Below are 19218 nucleotides of genomic sequence, written 5' to 3'. Positions count from 1 at the left end.
TTTCTGATCTCAGTCATTTGCGCGTGAAAGACGGTCATAATTAACAAGCACCAGGGCAGAAGGGAGAAGTTAGGCGAATGCGTACCTGCGGGAAAAGCGGCGAAAAATCATCTGCGGTCAAACAGAAGGAGCTTTACGCTCTCTTAAAATCGAGTTATTGTGAAACACCGCAGCAGAGTAAGCCCTGAAACGCCTGCGACTAGACAGGTTTCTTTACAGGATATCACGTTCCAGAAACTCGACTAGTCTCGACTACTTACTCGATCTGTCCCACTGGGCTGCGTGTTCGGAGAAATGAAGGTTTTCATTTTCCACAGCTGTTTTCTGATCGTGAGCAGTACCTCCCTTAGGGTGTCTGTGGAAAAATCGGCTGGCAAAACCTTCCAGTTTCTGCAGCGCGGTGCTTGTCCCTGGGTATTGGTTGCCCAGCTCCCGGGGAGCGGCCATCCATAGGCATTTACTCTTTACTTTATAATAATAATAATAATTTAACGCAAAAGGAGATCTCCAGGAGGAGACCGGTCGCTTCTTACCCAGAAGCTGAGAAGTTATGTGTGTGTCAAACTTCCTGTTTGCAGAATAGTCAAACCACTATTGCTATTCTGCTTCCTGCTAATATCAAACAGGACACTACGGAGCTTTTCTCGGCAGAATTTTTTCTCTCTCAATTAAGGGTGGTGATTAAAAGAAAAAAACAAAAAAACCTGCAATATCTGCCTTAAAAGGTCCAGGTTTACAGCTTTGAAATGCAAAGAACACATGACAGTGAGATCATTAAATCTAAAGGCTCAAACATACGTAATAGCCTGGGAAAAAATTTTGAAGTTCGACCGGACAAGGGGAAAAAAAAACAAACCACTTCAACCGTACCCTACCACTTCAAGAATCATTATACAATCACCTAAAAATCAGTTTAATTCTTAGAGAAGCTGAGTAGGAAACTGAAGCACGGCTACGATTTTCACAGAAAACAATCTCCCAAAAAAGGAGAGTAGAATGTAAATATTGCAAAACCAAAATGTAATAGTTTATACTATTCCCATTTAAAGAAAAACAAAGTTCATCAAGATAAACAAAAAATTATTGTCTTCTCCTCCTAAAGATAACAAAAGTTTTCTGCATTTATAGCATCACTCCGGAAAATGAAGATGCACTGAGTCAAACTTGGAGAAAATGCTAAAAGAATGCTTTCTCACAGAACAGTCGTCTACCCCACCGCTTGGTACAGTACTTGGCTCATAGTAAGTGCCTAACAAATACCAAATTATTATTATTATTATTATTATTATTATTATTATTGTTATTGACTGTGAGCCCTTTATGGGCAGGGACTGTCTGTATTTGTTGCTCAATTGTACTTCCCAAGCGCTTAGTACATTGTTTTGCACACAGTAAACACTTCATAAATGTGACTGAATAATTGTTTTATCCTCTTAATTTATCGTGGCAAAATTACACTGACAAATTACAAAAGAACACCCAGGTATTATTTTAACCCTTATTTAAGTGCAAGAGGAAAGGAGGTGGTAAGTCTGAGGAATAAAACTAAACTGGGGAGTGAAATTCAAATGTCTTGAGTCTTACATGCTTTTAATTTTTGGAGAAGCAGCGTGGCTCAGTGGAAAGAGCCCGGGCTTGGGAGTCAGAGGTCGTGGGTTCTAATTCCAGCTCCGCAACATGTCGGCTGAGTGACTCTGGGCAAGTCACTTCACTTCTCTGTGCCTCAGTTCCCTCATCTGTAAAATGGGGATTAAGACTGTGAGCCCCAAGTGGGACAACCTGATCACCTTGTATTTCCCCCAGTGCTTAGAACAGTGCTCGGCACATAGTAAGCGCTTAATAAATCCCATTATTATTATTATTACTACAGAAATTGACAAGGCCAGTCTCCCTTTCTTATATTCAACACAATTTACGGACTGACTTGGTCACGCGGCTACTTCGTACTGCGTCTCAAGAAGAACGGATTTGAAATTTTCTGAGGTAAATGAATAGTCTGTCTGGGGCACCTTCGTCTCCGGGCTACCCTGGGCCCGTCCCACTTGGGGCTCACAGTCTTAATCCCCGTTTTCCAGATGAGGGAACTGAGGCCCAGAGAAGTGAAGTGACTCGCCCAAAGTCACACGGCCGACAAGTTGCGGAGCCGGGATTTGAACCCACGACCTCTGTCTCCCAAGCCCGGGCTCTTTCCACTGAGCCACGCTGCTTCTCTAAAAATTAAAAGCATGAAAGACTCAAGACATTTGACTAAGATTGTGAGTCCTTTGCCGACGCTCCTTCATTCATTCATTCAATCGTATTTACTGAGCGCTTACTGTGTGCAGAGCACTGTACTAAGCGCTTGGGAAGTCCAAGTTGGCAACATATAGAGACGATCCCTACCCAACAGCGGGCTCACAGTCTAGAAGGGGGTGGGTAGGGATCATGTCTACCAATTCTATTGCACCATTAATAACAACACTAATAATAACAATGATATTTGTTAAGCGCTAACTATCTGTGAAGCACTGTTCTAAGCACTGGGCACCATTCTCTTCCAAGCGCTTAGTCCAGTGCTCGGCACACGCTAAACACTCAATAAATAACACTGATTGATCTGAATGTTCCTGCTTTCACAAAAGTCTGCTGCTCTGCATCCTCCACAGCTACAATAATCATGGTCAATCAATCAATCAACTGTATTTATTGAGCACTTACTGTGGGCAGAGCACTGTACTAAGCGCTTGGGAAGTCCAAGTTGGCAAATATAGAGATGGTCCCTACCCAACAGTGGGCTCACAGTCTAGAAGGGGGAGACAGAGAACAAAACCAAACACACTAACAAAATAAAATAAATAGAATAGATATGTACAAGTAAAATAAATCAATAGAGTAATAAATATGCACAAACATATATATATCTATATCTATATATCTATATATCTATATATCTTTATATATCTATATATCTATATATCTATCTATCTATATATATCTTTATCTATCTATCTATCTATCTATCTATATATATATATATACACAGGTGCTGTGGGGAAGGGAAAGAGGTAAGACGGTGGGATGGAGAGGGGTACGAGGGGGAAAGGAAGGAAGGGGCTCAGTCTGGGAAGCCAGAGGTGGTCATTTTTTATTTTGATGGCATTTATTAAGCGCTTACTATGTACAAAGCACTAGTTCTAAGCACCGTGGAGGTTACAAGGTGATCAGGTTGTCCCACGGGGGGCTCACAGTCTTAATCCCCATTTTTACAGATGAGGGAACTGAGGCCCAGAGAAGTTAAGTGACTTGCCCAAAGTCACCCAGCTGACAATTGGTGGAGCCGGGATTTGAACCCATGACCTCTGACTCCAAAGCCCGGGCTCTTTCCACTGAGCCACGCCGCTTCTCTGATCATTGCTACGAGCTTACTATGTGCTAAGCACTGAGGCAGCTACAGATACTTGGGGGCCAGTTTTGCCACTCCTTCTAAAATGTCTGGATGCCCCCAGGCTCTGTAGCCCAACTGCTGTCTTCCAGTCATTCATTCATTCAATCGTATTTACTGAGCGCTTACTGTGGGCAGAGCACTGTACTAAGCGCTAAGTACAAGTGGGCAACATATAGAGACGGTCCCTACCCAACAGTGGGCTCACAGTCAGTCCCTCCTGGTGTTCCCCACTAGAACCAGGGTCGCTTAGTGGATAGAGCATGAGCGTGGGAGATGGAAGGATCTGGGTTCTAATCCTGACCCCACCACATGTCTGCTGTCTAACCTTGCATTATCTGTAAAATGGCGATTCAGACTGCGAGCCCCATGAGGGATAGGGACTGTGTCCAACCCAACTGCCCCAGTGCTTAGAACAGTGCCTGGCACAGAGTAAGCGCTTAACAAATACCACAGTTATTTGGTATAATAATATTTAATAATATTAGGGCTCATCATCATCATCATCATCAATCGTATTTATTGAGCGCTTACTGTGTGCAGAGCACTACACTAAGCGCTTGGGAAGTACAAGTTGGCAACATATAGAGACAGTCCCCACCCAACAGTGGGCTCACAGTCTAAAAGGGGGAGACAGAGAACAAAACCAAACATACTAACAAAATAAAATAAATAGAATAGATATGTACAAGTAAAATAGAGTAACAAATCTGTACAAACATATACATATATACAGGGGCTGTGGGGAAGGGAAGGAGGTAAGATGGGGGATGGAGAGGGGGATGGGGGGAGACAAGGGGGAGATAATAATTATTAATTATTATTAATTATTATTGATTGTTGATTATTATCAATTATTAATTAATTATTATTATTATTAATTACTATTATCCCTCCTCCTTTCCTGGCTTCTGCCCAAGCTCCCTCTGTAGCCCAACTCCTCCCTGGACCTTGGGCCCCCTGACAGCTGGTTCTTCTAGCCGGGGTTGAGCGGTGGTGACCCAGATGATGACAACGATGATGATGATAACCTCATATCAACCAATCAATCGTATTTATTAAGTGCTTACTGTGTGCAGAGCACTGGACTAAGCAATTGGGAAGTACAAGCTGGCAACATACAAAGACGGTCCCTATCCAACAGCGGGCTCAATGTGGATTAAGCCTGTGTGCCCCCCGTGGGACAACCTGATTACCTTGTAACCTCCCCAGCGCTTAGAACAGTGTTTCGCCCATAGTAAGCGCTTAACAAAATACCATCATTATTATTATATTATTATCTAGAAAAACCTGTTCTTTATGGGGGTTTTTTTTTAATGTTACTTAAGTATTTGCTATGTGCCAGGCGTTGTACTGAGCGCTGAGACAGATACAAGCTAATGAGGTCGGACTCAGTCCGTGGCCAACACGGGCATGCAGTCTTAATTCCCACTTGACACAGGAGGGAACCTAGGCCCAGAGAAGTTAAGTGACTTGGCTGAGGCCACACAGCAAACAAGTAGCGGAGCCAGGATTGGAACTCAGGTCCTCCGATTCCCTGCCCCCCACTCTTTCCATTAGGCCACCCTGCTTCATCTCTATTAGGGTGCCAGGTGAAATCCCAAATATGAATATATATGTATATGTATGTATATATGTTTGTACGTATTTATTAGTCTATTTTATTTGTACATATTTATTCTATTTATTTTATTTTGTTAATCTGTTTTGTTCTGTTGTCTGTCTCCCCCTTCTAGACTGTGAGCCCGCTGTTGAGTAGGGACCGTCTCTATATGTTGCCAACTTGTAATAATAATAATAATAATAATAGCATTTATTAAGCACTTACTTTGTGCAAAGCACTGTTCTAAGTGCTGGGGAGGTTACAAAGTGATCAGGTTGTCCCACGGGGGGCTCACAATCTTAATCCCCATTTTCCAGATGAGGTAACTGAAGCTCAGAGAAGTTAAGTGACTTGCCCAAAATCACACAGCTGACAATTGGCAGACCCAGGATTTGAACCCATGACCTCTGACTCCAAAGCCCACACTCTTTTCCACTGAGCCACACTGCTTCCCTTGTACTTGTACTTCCCAAGCGCTTACTACAGTGCTCTGCACATAGTAAGAGCTCAATAAATACAATTGAATGAATATGTCTTTGGAATTTTATCTTTCCAGAAGGTTTGGAACGTAGATGTACACATCTTCCACAATTCTAAAACCCAATTATAAAATCAAAAAAGAAGGTGGTAAAAACTGCCCCGATTTTTCTGCATACTTTTTGGAACATTAAAAAAGGGGTCGGCTACTATGACAGCTAATCGAGAATTAAGTCTAACACTCAGGAGAGGAAGTCATCTAAAAAATCAGAGCACCTAATGAAGAGCAGAACTGTCACTTTTCTGTACAACGCAGATCATATTCTGGAAACCAAACCCTGATCAATCAATCAATCAATCAATCGATCTTATTTATTGAGCGCTTACTGTGTGCAGAGCACTGTACTAAGCGCTTTAGAGCATTCACTCTGTCAATATTTTGGTTCAAAAACTTCAGGTTACGTTCAAACGTACTAAAAAGTGCGACATAAAAAAAATGAGAGAATTACTGCATCATTATGATCTATTCATTCATTCAATCGTATTTATTGAGCGCTTACTATGTGCAGAGCACTGTACTAAGCGCTTGGGAAGTACTGTACTAAGCGCTTGGGGGGATCCACTATCGTTTCATCATAAATTCGCTGGTTGTCAATGGTTGTGGGCATCGGTTTGGGTGGTGCATTTCCTAAGCACTTAGTACAGTGCTCTGCATACAGTAAGCACTCAACAAATAGCTTTGAATGATTGATTTGCGAAGAAAACTATGAGGAAAGGAGGGGAAAAGAAAGAGGAAGCTAAGAGAGTACTTAAGACTTCATTTCTCATTTCTACTGCACTCACCCCAACTGCTGCATACAATAGGCAGCCAATAATAATAATAATTTTGGTATTTGTTAAGTGCTTACTATGGGCCATGCACTGTTCTAAGCGCTGGGGGAGATACAAGGTGATCAGGTTGTCCCACTGGGGGCTCACAGTCTTAATCCCCATTTTCCAGATGAGGTAACTGAGGCCCAGAGAAGTTAAGTGACTTGCCCAAAGTCACACAGCTGATAAGTGGCGGAGCCAGGGTTAGAACCCATGACCTCTGACTCATAATAATAATAATAATAATAATAATAATAATAATAATAATAATAATAATAATAATAATAATGGTATTTGTTAAGCACTTACTATGTGCAAAGCCCTGTTCTAAGTGCTGGGGAGGTTACAAGGTGATCAGATTGTCCCACCGGGGGCTCACAGTCTTCATCCCCATTTTACAGATGAGGTAACTGAGGCCCAGAGAAGTGAAGTGACTTGCCCAAAGACGCACAGCTGATAAGTGGTGGAGCCGGGATTTTTTTAAAATGGCATTTATTAAGCACTAACTATGTGCAAAGCAGTGTTCTAAGCGCTGGGGAGGTTACAAGGTGATCAGGTTGTCCCACCGGGGGCTCACAGTCTTAATCCCCATTTTACAGATGAGGTAACTGAGGCCCAGAGAAGTTGACTTGCCCAAAGTCACACAGCGGATAAGTGGCGGAGCCAGGATTAGAACCCATGACCTCTGACTCCCAATAATAATAATAATAGTATTTGTTAAGTGCTTACTATGTGCAAAGCACTGTTCTAAGCGCTGGGGAGGTTACAAGGTGATCAGGTTGTCCCACTGGGGGCTCACAGTCTTAATCCCCATTTTACAGATGAGGGAACTGAGAACTGATGAGGCCCAGAGAAGTGAAGTGACTTGCCCAAAGTCACACAGCTGATAAGTGGGGGAGCCGGGATTTGAACCCATGACCTCTGACTCCAAAGCCCGTAGTCTTTCCACTGAGCCACGCTGCTTCTCCAAGTCAACCAATCAATGGTATTTATTGAGTGCTTTATTGTGTTCGAAGCCTTGGGAGAGTACAATAATAATAATAATAATAATAATGACGGCATTTGTTAAGCACTTACTATGTGCAAAGCACTGTTCTAAGCGCTGGGGAGGATACAGGGTGATCAGGTTGTCCCACGTGGGGTTCACAGTCTTAATCCCCATTTTGCAGATGAGGGAACTGAGGCCCAGAGAAGTTAAGTGACCTGCCCAAGATCACACAGCTGACATGTGGCGGAGTCGGGATTCGAACCCACGACCCCTGACTCCAAAGCCCGGGCTCTTTCCACTGAGCCACGCTGCTTCTCTATTACAATCAGATCGAGTTGGACACAGTCCCTGTGGGGCTCACAGTCTCAGTCCCCCATTTTACAGACGAGGTTAACTGAGGCTCAGAGAAGCGACTTGCCCAAGGTCAGACGTGATGACGTACTGGGGAGATAACAATAATAATAATAATTTTGGTATTTGTTAAGCACTTACTATATGCAAAGCACGGTTCTAAGTGCTGGGGAGGATACAAGGTGATCAGGTTGTCCCATGTGGGGCTCACAATCTTAATCCCCACTTTTACAGATGAGGGAACTGAGGCCCAGAGAAGTGAAGTGACTTGAGATTACACTGTACCAGATCCATTCCCTGCTTACAGTGAGCTTAGAGTCTACGGGATGAGCTAATGATCCAGGCAACAATATGAAGTACGGACTGGAGTGGGGAGAGACAGGAGGCAGGGAGGTGAGGGAGGAGACCGGTGCAGCCGTCAAGGTGGGATATCCTTCGTGGGCTCCCCTTCCCATTCAATCGATCGTATTTATTGAGCGCTCACTGTGTGCAGAGCAACCCATCCCCTTACTGTAGGGGTTCCCCAAGTTTCAGTGCTTGGTCCCCTTCGTTCTCCATCTACACGTACTCCCTTGGTGACCTCATTCGCTCCCACGGCTTCAACTATCATCTCTACGCTGATGACACCCAGATCTCCATCTCTGCCCCTGCTCTCTCCCCCTCTCTCCACGCTCGCGTCTCCTCCTGCCTTCAGGACATCCCCATCTGGATGTCTGCCCGCCACCTAAAACTCAGCATGTCCAAGACTGAACTCCTTATCTTCCCTCATTCATTCAATCGTATTTATTGAGCGCTTACTGTGTGCAGAGCACTGTACTAAGCACTTGGGAAGTACAAGTTGGCAACATATAGAGACGGTCCCTACCCAACAGTGGGCTCACAGTTCCCTCCCAAACCCTGCCCTCTCCCTGACTTTCCCGTCCCTGTGGGCGGCACTACCAACCTTCCCATCTCACAAGCCCGCAACCTTGGTGTCATCTCTATGTTGCCAACTTGTACTTCCCAAGCGCTTAGTACAGTGCTCTGCACACAGTAAGCGCTCAATAAATACGACTGATTGATTGATCTCCGACTCATCAATCGCATTTCATCATCAATCGTATTTATTGAGCACTTACTGTGTGCAGAGCACTGTACTAAGCGCTTGGGAAGTACAAGTTGGCAACTCCACACTCTCACTCTGAGAAGCAGCATGGCTCAGTGGAAAGAGCCCGGGCTTGGGATTCAGAGATTACGGGTTCGAATTCCAGTTCTGCCACTTGTCAGCTGTGTGACTCTGGGCAACTCACTTTAACTTCTCTGGGCCTCAGTTACCTCATCTATAAAATGGGGACTGAGACTGTGTGCCCCACATGGGACAGCCTGATTCCCATGTATCTACCCCAGCGCTTTAGAACAGTGCTTGGCACATAGTAAGCGCTTAAATACCATCATCATCATCATTATTATTATCCACTCCACACATCCAATCCGTCACCAAAACCTGCCGGTCTCACCTCCACAACATCACCAAGATCCGCCCTTTCCTCTCCATCCAAACGGCTACCCTGATGGTTCAATCTCTCCTCCTATACTGACTGGATGACTGCATCAGCCTCCTCTCTGATCTCCCATCCTCCTGTCTCTCCCCACTTCAGTCTATATTTCACTCTGCTGCCCGGATTATCTTTGTACAGAAGCACTCTGGGCGTGTCACTCCCCTCCTCAACAATCTCCAGTGGCTGCCTGTCAACCTCCGAATCAAGCAAAAACTCCTCACCCTCGGCTATAAGGCTGCCATCCCCTCACCCCGTCCTACCTCACCTCCCTTCTCTCCTTCTCCAGCCCAGCCCGCACCCTCCGCTCCTCTGCCGCCGCTAACCTCCTCACCGGGCTCGTTCTCGCCTGTCCCGCCATCGACCCCCGGCCCACATCATCCCCCGGGGCCTGGAATTCCCTCCCTCCGCACATCCGCCAAACTAGCTCTCTTCCTCCCTTCAAGGCCCTACTGAGAGCTCACCTCCTCCAGGAGGCCTTCCCAGACTAACCCCCCCGTTTTCCTCTCCTCCTCCCCATCCCCCTGCCCTACCTCCTTCCCCTCCCCACAGCACGTGTATATATTTGAACATATTTATTACTTTATTTTATTAATGATGTGCATATAGCTATAATTCTATTTATTCTGATAATAATAATAACGATGACATTTATTAAGCGCTTACTATGTGCAAAGCACTGTTCTAAGCGCTGGGGAGGTTACAAGGTGATCAGGTTGTCCCATAGGGGGCTTACAGTCTTAATCCCCATTTTAGAGATGAGGGAACTGAGGCCCAGAGAAGTGAAGTGACTTGACCAAAGTCACACAGCTGACAATTGGTGGAGCTGGGATTTGAACCCTTGACGTCTGACTCCAAAGCCTGGGCTCTTTCCACTGAGCCACGGTACTGACACCTGTCTACTTGTTTTGTTCTGTCATCCGTCTCCCCCTTCTAGACTGTGAGCCCACTGTTGGGTAGGGACTGTATATGTTGCCAACTTGTACTTCCCAAGTGCTTAGTGCAGTGCTCTGCATACAGTAAGCGCTCAATAAATACGACTGAATGAATGAATGAGCCTGTTGTAGGGTAGGGACCATCTCTAAATGTTGCTGGTTTGTACTTCTCAAGCGCTTAGTACAGTGTTCTGCACACAGTAAGCGCTCAATAAATACAACTGAATGAATGAGTGATATAAGTGCCTGCCTGGATCAGCGGAGTCGAAGAAAGGGAGGACTTCAGCAATGCCATGAAGGCGGAACTGGCAGGATTGGCTGATGGACTGAATATATGGGTTGAATGATAGGGGTGAGTCAATCAATCAATCAATCGTATTTATTGAGTGCTTACTGTGTGCAGAGCACTGTACTAAGCACTTGGGAAGTCCAAGTTGGCAATACATAGAGACGGTCCCTACCCAACAGTGGGTTCACAGTCTAGAAGGGGGAGACAGACGACAAGACAAAACACATTCACAAAATAAAATAGAATATGTACAAATAAAATAAATACATAAATAGAGTAATAAATCCGTACAAACATATATACAGGTGGTGTGGGGAGGGGAAGGAGGTAAGGTGAGGGGGCAAGGCCCTACTGAGAGCTCACCTCCTCCAGGAGGCCTCCCCAGACTGAGCCCCTTCCTTCCTCTCCCCCTCTTCATCTCCCCCATCTTACCTCCTTCCCTACAGCACCTGTATATATGTATATATGTTTGTACATATTTATTACTCTATTTATTTATTTTACTTGTACATATCTATTCTATTTTATTTTGTAAATATGTTTGGTTTTGTTCTCTGTCTCCCCCGTCTAGACTGTGAGCCTGCTGTTGGGTAGGGACTGTCTCTATATGTTGCCAACTTGTACTTCCCAAGCGCTTAGTACAGTGCTCTGCCCACAGTAAGCGCTCGATAAATGCGATTGATTGATTGACTGATTGACTGACTGACTGATTGAGAGACTTGGGAATCATCTGCACAGAGATGGCAGTTGAAGCTGTGGGAGTGAATGAGTTCTCCAAGGGAGTGGGTGTAGATGGAGAATAGAGAATTCCAGGCCAGAGGGGGAACATGCGGAAAAGATGTAATGGAGGTACAGAGTAAGCGCTTAATAAATGCCATCATTATTATTACAGGGAGTAGGTTGGTGTTAGAAGAGTGAGGCGTAGTGGCTGGATGTAGAGAAGCCAGGTAAAGTGGGAGGGAGAGAGCTGACGGTGCCATTCAAGGAATTAACTCCCTCCGGACCCTTACGCTCTCTCATTCCCACCCTACTGCTCCTCCTCCACTTCCCCGCTCTGCGATCACTGCTTCCAATTACGTGGTACGAAAAACAATCTTCTGCTTCCTCCTCAAAAATCGGGGGAGGGCAAATCATGCCGTGGAGATAACCATGCGAGTAAATATGGTAGAAAGAATTCCAAAACTGGGAAGAAATGCCGAGTGAGCCTGGAAGACTTTTTAAGTTTGACCAGAAAGAACATAACACCGTGGTAAGTGCAAGACTTACCATCCTCCTTTCATTCACACTGTCTTAAATTGTGCTCTCATCCCCATGAACGGGAAGGGATGTTTGGCATTTCACGGACAGCCCTCAGAGCCCTTAAATTTACCCATGTTCTGTTGCCTCGAATTTGATTCTAAAAATACGTTATGTCACAGTTCCCAATAATTTCTTGATACAGTAAATGTCCTCGGCTTTTACTGACACTGGCTATCGGCCAGAGCACAGACCTGGGGATCAAAAGGATTTGGGTGCTAGTCCCGGCTCTGCCACTTGTCTGCTGTGTGACCTTGGGAAAGTCACTTTGCTTCTCTGTGCCTCAGTTCCCTCATCTGTAAAGGGGGGATTAAGACCGTGAGCCCCATGGGGGGGCGTGGACTGTGTTCAATTGGATAATCATGCATCTACCGCAGCACTTAGTACAGTTCCTGGCACACAGTAAGGGGGAAGGAAGAAAGGATGGAAGGAAGGGAGGGGGGGAAGGAAGCAGCGTGGCTCAGTGGAAAAGAGCACGGACTTTGGAGTCAGAGGTCATGGGTTCAAATCCCGGCCCTGCCAATTGTCAGCTGTGTGACTTTGAGCAAGTCACTTCACTTCTCTGGGCCTCAGTTACCTCATGTGTAAAATGGGGATTAAGACTGTGAGCCCCCCGTGGGACAACCTGATCACCTTGTAACCTCCCCAGCGCTTAGAACAGTGCTTTGCACATAGTAAGCGCTTAATAAATGCCGTCATTATTATTATAAGAAGAAAGGAGAGAAGAAGGAGAGGCTGCCATCATCCTCCCTTCCTTTTCCACTTACAGCTCCCAGTGTTGCCACAGCCGGGATGGCAACGGCAAGCGGGAAGCCTACGTGGGAAATAACCAGACTCTCCCAATCACGGACACACCTGGAAGCCTATATTTTGTGTAACAAAAAGGGAAGGGGTGCTTAAAAAGTGTCTATCCTTCCCTTATCATTAGTAGATGGGAATAGTGGTCTGCAGTGTCAGCGTGGGCAAGTTACTTCACTTCTCTGTGCCTCAGTGACCTCATCTGTAAAATGGGGATTGAGACTGTGAGCCCCACATGGGAGACTGTGAGTCCACTGTTGGGTAGGGACTGTCTCTATATGTTGCCAACTTGTACTTCCCAAGCGTTTAGTACAGTGCTCTGCACACAGTAAGCGCTCAATAAATACGATTGATGATGATGATGATGCCCAACTTGATTTGCCTGTATAACAATAATAATAATAATAATAATAATAATGTTGGTATTTGTTAAGCACTTACTATGTGCCAAGCACTGTCCTAAGCACTGGGGCAGATACGAGGTAATCAGGTTGTCCCACGTGGGGCTCACAATCTTAATCCTCATTTTCCAGATGAGGTAACTGAGGTAACTGTATCCACCCTAGCGCTTACTACAGTGCCTGGCACAAAGTAAGCGCTCAACAAATACCATCAGCATTATTATAACACACACCGCACAGTACTGGACTTACTAATAATAATAATAATGATGGTATTTGTTAAGCGCTTACTATGTGCAAAGCACTGTTCTAAGCGCTGGGGAGGTTACAAGGTGATCAGGTTGTCCCACGGGGGGCTCCCAGTTTTCATCCCCATTTTCCAGATGAGGGAACTGAGGCCCGGGGAAGTGAAGTGACTTGCCCAAAGCCACACAGCTGACGAGTGGCGGAGCTGGGATTTGAACCCATGACCTCTGACTCCAAAGCCCGGGCTCTTTCCACTGAGCCACGTTGCTTCTCAGCTTGTATACTTGTTCCTTGACTCGCAAGTGGGCTAGTTGGCAGGAATGGCACTTGCCAAATCTCTGATTTTGCACCGTTTCAGTTTGGCGGCATCGAACGCCGTCCTTCCCGTCTCAGCCAGCCTTCCCGGGTCTCCGGCTGCCCGCTTCCTCTTCTCCCTCCCTCCATCCAGTGCCCCCCCCATCCTCTGGCCCACCTTCTCCCTGCCATCCGACACCTCCCACTCCGCCATCCCGCCCAGCCTGCTTCCCTAAGTACTGCCCTCAACTTTAACTTTTATGATTTTTTGAAATCAATGTAACCGCTGTTTACAATATAAATATATTGATGGCGCTCTACTACTCATCCATAATTAACTGAGTGCACAATTCGGGGTGATTTTTAGGAAAATGGGGGATCTGGCCTTGGCTCAAGAACCAATCCATCACTTCGAGAAAAGTCATCCCAAATTACGTTTCGCCTTAAGGTGCGGTTTTCGGGAACCGATTTTGTCAAATTCCGAGAACTGCCTGCAAGCCAGGCTTCTGGACTGTGAGCCCGTTGCTGGGTAGGGACCGTCTCTATATGTTGCCGATTTGGACTTCCAAAGCGCTTACTACAGTGCTCTGCACACAGTAAGCGCTCAATAAATACGACTGAATGAATTGAAAAGCCAAAATTGACGCGTGACTTCAACGGGACTGGTTAAACCAAAATTTCAGCCCTCTTATAATAATAATGATGGCATTTGTTAAGCACTTACTATGTGCAAAGCACTGTTCTAAGCGCTGGGGGGGATACAAGGTGATCAGGTTGTCCCACGTGAGGCTCGCAGTTTTAATCCCCATTTTACAGATGAGGTAACTGAGGCTCAGAGAAGTGAAGTGACTTGCCCAAAGTCACACAGCTGACAATTGGCAGAGCCGGGATTTGAACCCATGACCTCTGACTCCAAAGCCCGGGCTCTTTCCACTGAGCCATGCTGCTTCTCTAATAATAATGATGGCATTTATTAAGCACTTACTATGTGCAAAGCACTATTCTAAGCGCTGGGGAGGACACAAGGTGATCAGGTTGCCCCACTTGGAGCTCACAGTCTTCATCCCCATTTTCCAGATGAGGGAACTGAGGCCCGGAGAAGTTAAGTGACTTGCCCAAAGTCACACAGCTGACAACTGGCGGAGCCGGCATTTGAACCCATGACCTCTGACTCCAAAGCCCGTGCTCTTTCCAATGAGCCACGAGAAGATGGATTTTCAAACCTATTTCTACACAGAGAAGCAGCATACCTCAGTGGAAAAGAGCCCGGGCTTTAGAGTCAGAGGTCACGGGTTCAAATCCCGGCTCTGCCCATTGTCAGCTGTGTGACTCTGGGCAAGTCACTTCACTTCTCTGGGCCTCAGTTCCCTCATCTGGAAAATGGGGATGAAGACTGTGAGCCCCACGGGGGACAACCTGATCACCTTGTAACCTCCCCAGCGCTTAGAACAGTGCTTTGCACATAGTAAGCGCTTAACAAATACCAAATTATTATTATTATTTTAGAGCCAGTTTTTACAAACGGCTCTCCCATAACGGTTTTTAGGCGCCTGCAAAAAATCCCATGGCATGGAAAACTCACACTGTAGGGCCCATCGGGTCTGATTTGGCCTTCAGGAGCATAAACACGGCTTCTAGGTCAAACCTTATCCAAAACAGGATCCCTAATAACATTCTAACCAAAATGCAGATTGTAGATGTGCATTTTGGCAGGAGTGAACGACTGTATAAAGTCTTTTAAGCGCTCAGTACAGTGCTCTGCACACAGTAAGCGCTCAATAAATACGATTGATTGATTTTAACCCTGGAGATCACTGAAGAAATGGGAAGATTGGGCAACCCAACGGCCTTACCTAGGCTAATATTTAGGACTTGGGTTAGAGTAGCAGCATGGATCAATGGGGCTTTGGAGTCAGAGGTCATGGGTTCAAATCCTGGCTCCGCCAGCTGTGTGACGCTGGGCAAGTCACTTTACTTCTCTGGGCCTCAGTTGCCTCATCTGTAAAATGGGGATTAAGACTGTGAGCCCCCTGTGGGACAACCTGACCCCCTTGTAATAATAATAATAATAATAATAATAATAATAATAATAATAATAATAATAGCATTTATTAAGCACTTACTATGTGCAAAGCACTGTTCTAAGCACTGGGGAGGTTACAAGGTGATCAGGTTGTCCCACGGGGGTCCCTCACAGTCTTAATTCCCATTTTCCAGATGAGGGAACTGAGGCCCAGAGAAGTGAAGTGACTTGGCCAAAGTCACACAGCTGACAAGCGGCGGAGTCGGGATTTGAACCCATGACCTCCGACTCCAAAGCCCGGGCTCTTTCCACTGAGCCACCTCCCCAGCGCTTAGAACAGTGCTTTGCATATAGTAAGCACTTAATAAATGCCATTATTATTATTATTATTAATCCTAGCTTGTCAGCTGTGTGACTTTGGGCAAGTCACTTAACTTCTCTAGGCCTCAGCTACCGCCTCTGTAAAATGGGGATTAAGACAGTGAGCCCCACATAGGTCGTGGACTGTGTCCAGCCTAATTAGCACGTATCTATGCTGGCACTTTGTTAAGTGCTTCCTGTGTGCCAGGCACTGTACAAATACCACGCTTTAAAAAAAGAAACAAAACCAGTAGCAGGGTAGGGTAACAGGGTATGCGGGGCTCCCACTCTCCATCTGTTCTGATCCTCTCATCGAGAAAGAGGCCGGGAAATAGGCTGGGTTACAAAATGACTTATTTTGGGTTGCGGTAATCGGTCACTAGAGCCTAAAATGGATATTTACTCCAAATTAACTAACACTTGAAACCTGTTACTAAAACAAAGCAGTGTTTCCTTTTAAGGTCTCCTAAAGTGTTGGAATTCACAGCATGCACAGGGAGCATGAGGGGAAGCGCTTAATACAGTGCTCTGCACACAGTAAGCGCTTGATAAATATGATTACATGAATAATAATAATAATAATGGCATTTATTAAGCGCTTACTATGTGCAAAGCACTGTTCTAAGCGCTGGGGGAGGTTACAAGGCGATCAGGTTGTCCCAAGGGGCTCACAGTCTTAATCCCCATTTTCCAGATGAGGGAACTGAGGCCCAGAGAAGTGAAGTGACTTGCCCAAAGTCACACAGCTGACAAGTGGCGGAGCCGGGATTTGAACCCCTGACCTCTGACTCCAAAGCCCGGGCTCTTTCCATTGAGCCGAGCTGCTTCTCATGAATGATAAGGTCAAGTTCTCTCTGTCTCCACATCTGTTCCTGGCTAAATCACTTTCCCGCTTTCCACCTCAGCTTCTTCATGGGAGGAAAATATTTGTTCAAAGTCAAGTGGAGCCTCATAATTATCATATTCAAAAAAAAAAATCTGAAAAGCCTCGATGTCGAAGAACTACAGAAATGGAATTTTTCTAAATAAACTGCGCCTTCTGGGGTGAACTCTGCTCATTTGATTATTCTGTCACAGGACACGGCCCGGCTCCACCAGAACTGAAGGCTGATCCGCGTCATGGCTGGGCCTGAAAAAGTCAAGCTCTGGACATGTAACTTTCATAAAACGCTTAGCGAAGCAGCGTGGCTCAGTGGAAAGAACCGGGGCTTTGGAGTCAGAGGTCATGGGTTCGAATCCCGGCTCCACCAACTGTCAGCTGTGTGATTTTGGGCAAGTCACTTAACTTCTCTGTGCCTCAGTTCCCTCATCCGTAAAATGGGGATTAAGACTGTGAGCCCCACGGGGGACAACCTGATCACCCTGTAACCTCCCCAGCGCTTAGAACAGTGCTTTGCACATAGTAAGCGCTTAATAAATGCTGTTATTATTATTATTATAAAACTGGAACTCACTAAGGAGTAGCGTGGCTCAGTGGAAAGAGCCCGGGCTTTGGAGTCAGAGGTCGTGGGTTCAAAACCCAGCTTTGCTAATTGTCAGCTGTGTGACTCTGGGCAAGTCACTTCACTTCTCTGGGCCTCAGCTACCTCATCTGTCAAATGGGGATGAAGACTGTGAGCCCCATGTGGGACAACCTGATTACCTTGTATCCCCCCAGCGCTTAGAACAGCGCTTGGCACATAGCAAGGGCTTAATAAATGCTCTTTGCACATAGGAAGCGTTTAACAAATACCATCATCATTATTATTATTCTTATTATTATTATTATTACTCTGCTGTTCATTGGCATCGAATACCAAAACATTAGGAAGTGGGAGACAAGATGGTGAAAGTTTTGCCTCAGACTGCATTTTGTGAAGTGCGCTTAACAAATACCATCATTATTATTATTATTATGATTACTCTGCTGTTCATTGGCATCGAATACCAAAACATTAGGAAGTGGGAGACAAGATGGTGAAAGTTTTGCCTCAGACTGCATTTTGTGAAGTGCGCTTAACAAATACCATCATTATTATTATTATTATGATTACTCTGCTGTTCATTGGCATCGAATACCAAAATGTTAGGAAATGGAAGACAAGATGGTGAAAGTTTTGCCTCAGACTGCATTTTGTGAAGTGCGCTTAACAAATACCATCATTATTATTATTATTATTATTATTACTCTGCTGTTCTTTGGCATCGAATACCAAAATGTTAGGAAGTGGAAGACAAGATGGTGAAAGTTTTGCCTCAGACTGCATTTTGTGAAGTGCGCTTAACAAATACCATTATTATTATTATTATTATTATTTATTATTACTCTGCTGTTCATTGGCATCGAATACCAAAGCATTAGGAAGTGGGAGACAAGATGGTGAAAGTTTTGCCTCAGACTGCATTTTGTGAAGTGCGCTTAACAAACACCATCATTATTATTATTATTATTATTATTATTACTCTGCTGTTCATTGGCATCGAATACCAAAACGTTAGGAAGTGGAAGACAAGATGGTGAAAGTTTTGCCTCAGACTGCATTTTGTGAAGTGCGCTTAACAAATACCATCATTATTATTTATTATTACTCTGCTGTTCATTGGCATCGAATACCAAAACGTCAGGAAGTGGGAGACAAGATGGTGAAAGTTTTGCCTCAGACTGCATTTTGTGAAGTGCGCTTAACAAATACCATCATCATTATTATTATTATTATTATTATTATTATTATTATTACTCTGCTGTTCTTTGGCATCGAATACCAAAATGTTAGGAAGTGGAAGACAAGATGGTGAAAGTTTTGCCTCAGACTGCATTTTGTGAAGTGCGCTTAACAAATACCATCATTATTATTATTATTATTATTATTACTCTGCCGTTCATTGGCATCGAATACCAAAATGTTAGGAAGTGGGAGACAAGATGGTGAAAGTTTTGCCTCAGACTGCATTTTGTGAAGTGCGCTTAACAAATACCATCATCATTATTATTATTATTATTATTATTACTCTGCTGTTCATTGGCATCGAATACCAAAACATTAGGAAGTGGGAGACAAGATGGTGAAAGTTTTGCCTCAGACTGCATTTTGTGAAGTGCGCTTAACAAATATCATTATTATTATTATTATTACTCTGCTGTTCACTGGCATCCAATACCACAACGTTAGGAAGTGGGAGACAAGATGGTGAAAGTTTTGCCTCAGACTGCATTTTGTGAAGTGCGCTTAACAAATACCATTATTATTATTACTATTACTCTGCTGTTCATTGGCATCGAATACCAAAACGTTAGGAAGTGGAAGACAAGATGGTGAAAATTTTGTCTCAGACTGCATTTTGTGAAGTGCGC

General features: G+C 44.8%; 1 protein-coding gene across 3 annotated transcripts in view; it reads right to left on the bottom strand.

Moving 5' to 3' along the window:
* Positions 1-19218, bottom strand: part of PRKACB (protein kinase cAMP-activated catalytic subunit beta) — a 221431-nt gene that overhangs the window by 131260 nt on the left and 70953 nt on the right. For 2 of the 3 annotated variants that reach the window (XM_038746028.1, XM_038746033.1), the window contains exon 1: positions 261-447. The exons of the other annotated variant lie outside the window; for it this stretch is intronic. In XM_038746028.1, coding sequence (XP_038601956.1) covers positions 261-447 — 187 coding nt within the window. Of the gene's footprint in view, positions 1-260; positions 448-19218 lie in introns of those variants that run through there. 3 annotated transcript variants of the gene reach the window in all.

This window comes from Tachyglossus aculeatus, chromosome 4 (genome assembly GCF_015852505.1).
Source record: "Tachyglossus aculeatus isolate mTacAcu1 chromosome 4, mTacAcu1.pri, whole genome shotgun sequence".
In the NCBI taxonomy this organism is placed as follows: Eukaryota; Metazoa; Chordata; class Mammalia; order Monotremata; family Tachyglossidae; genus Tachyglossus; species Tachyglossus aculeatus.
This window is presented reverse-complemented; position numbering and strand designations above follow the sequence as displayed.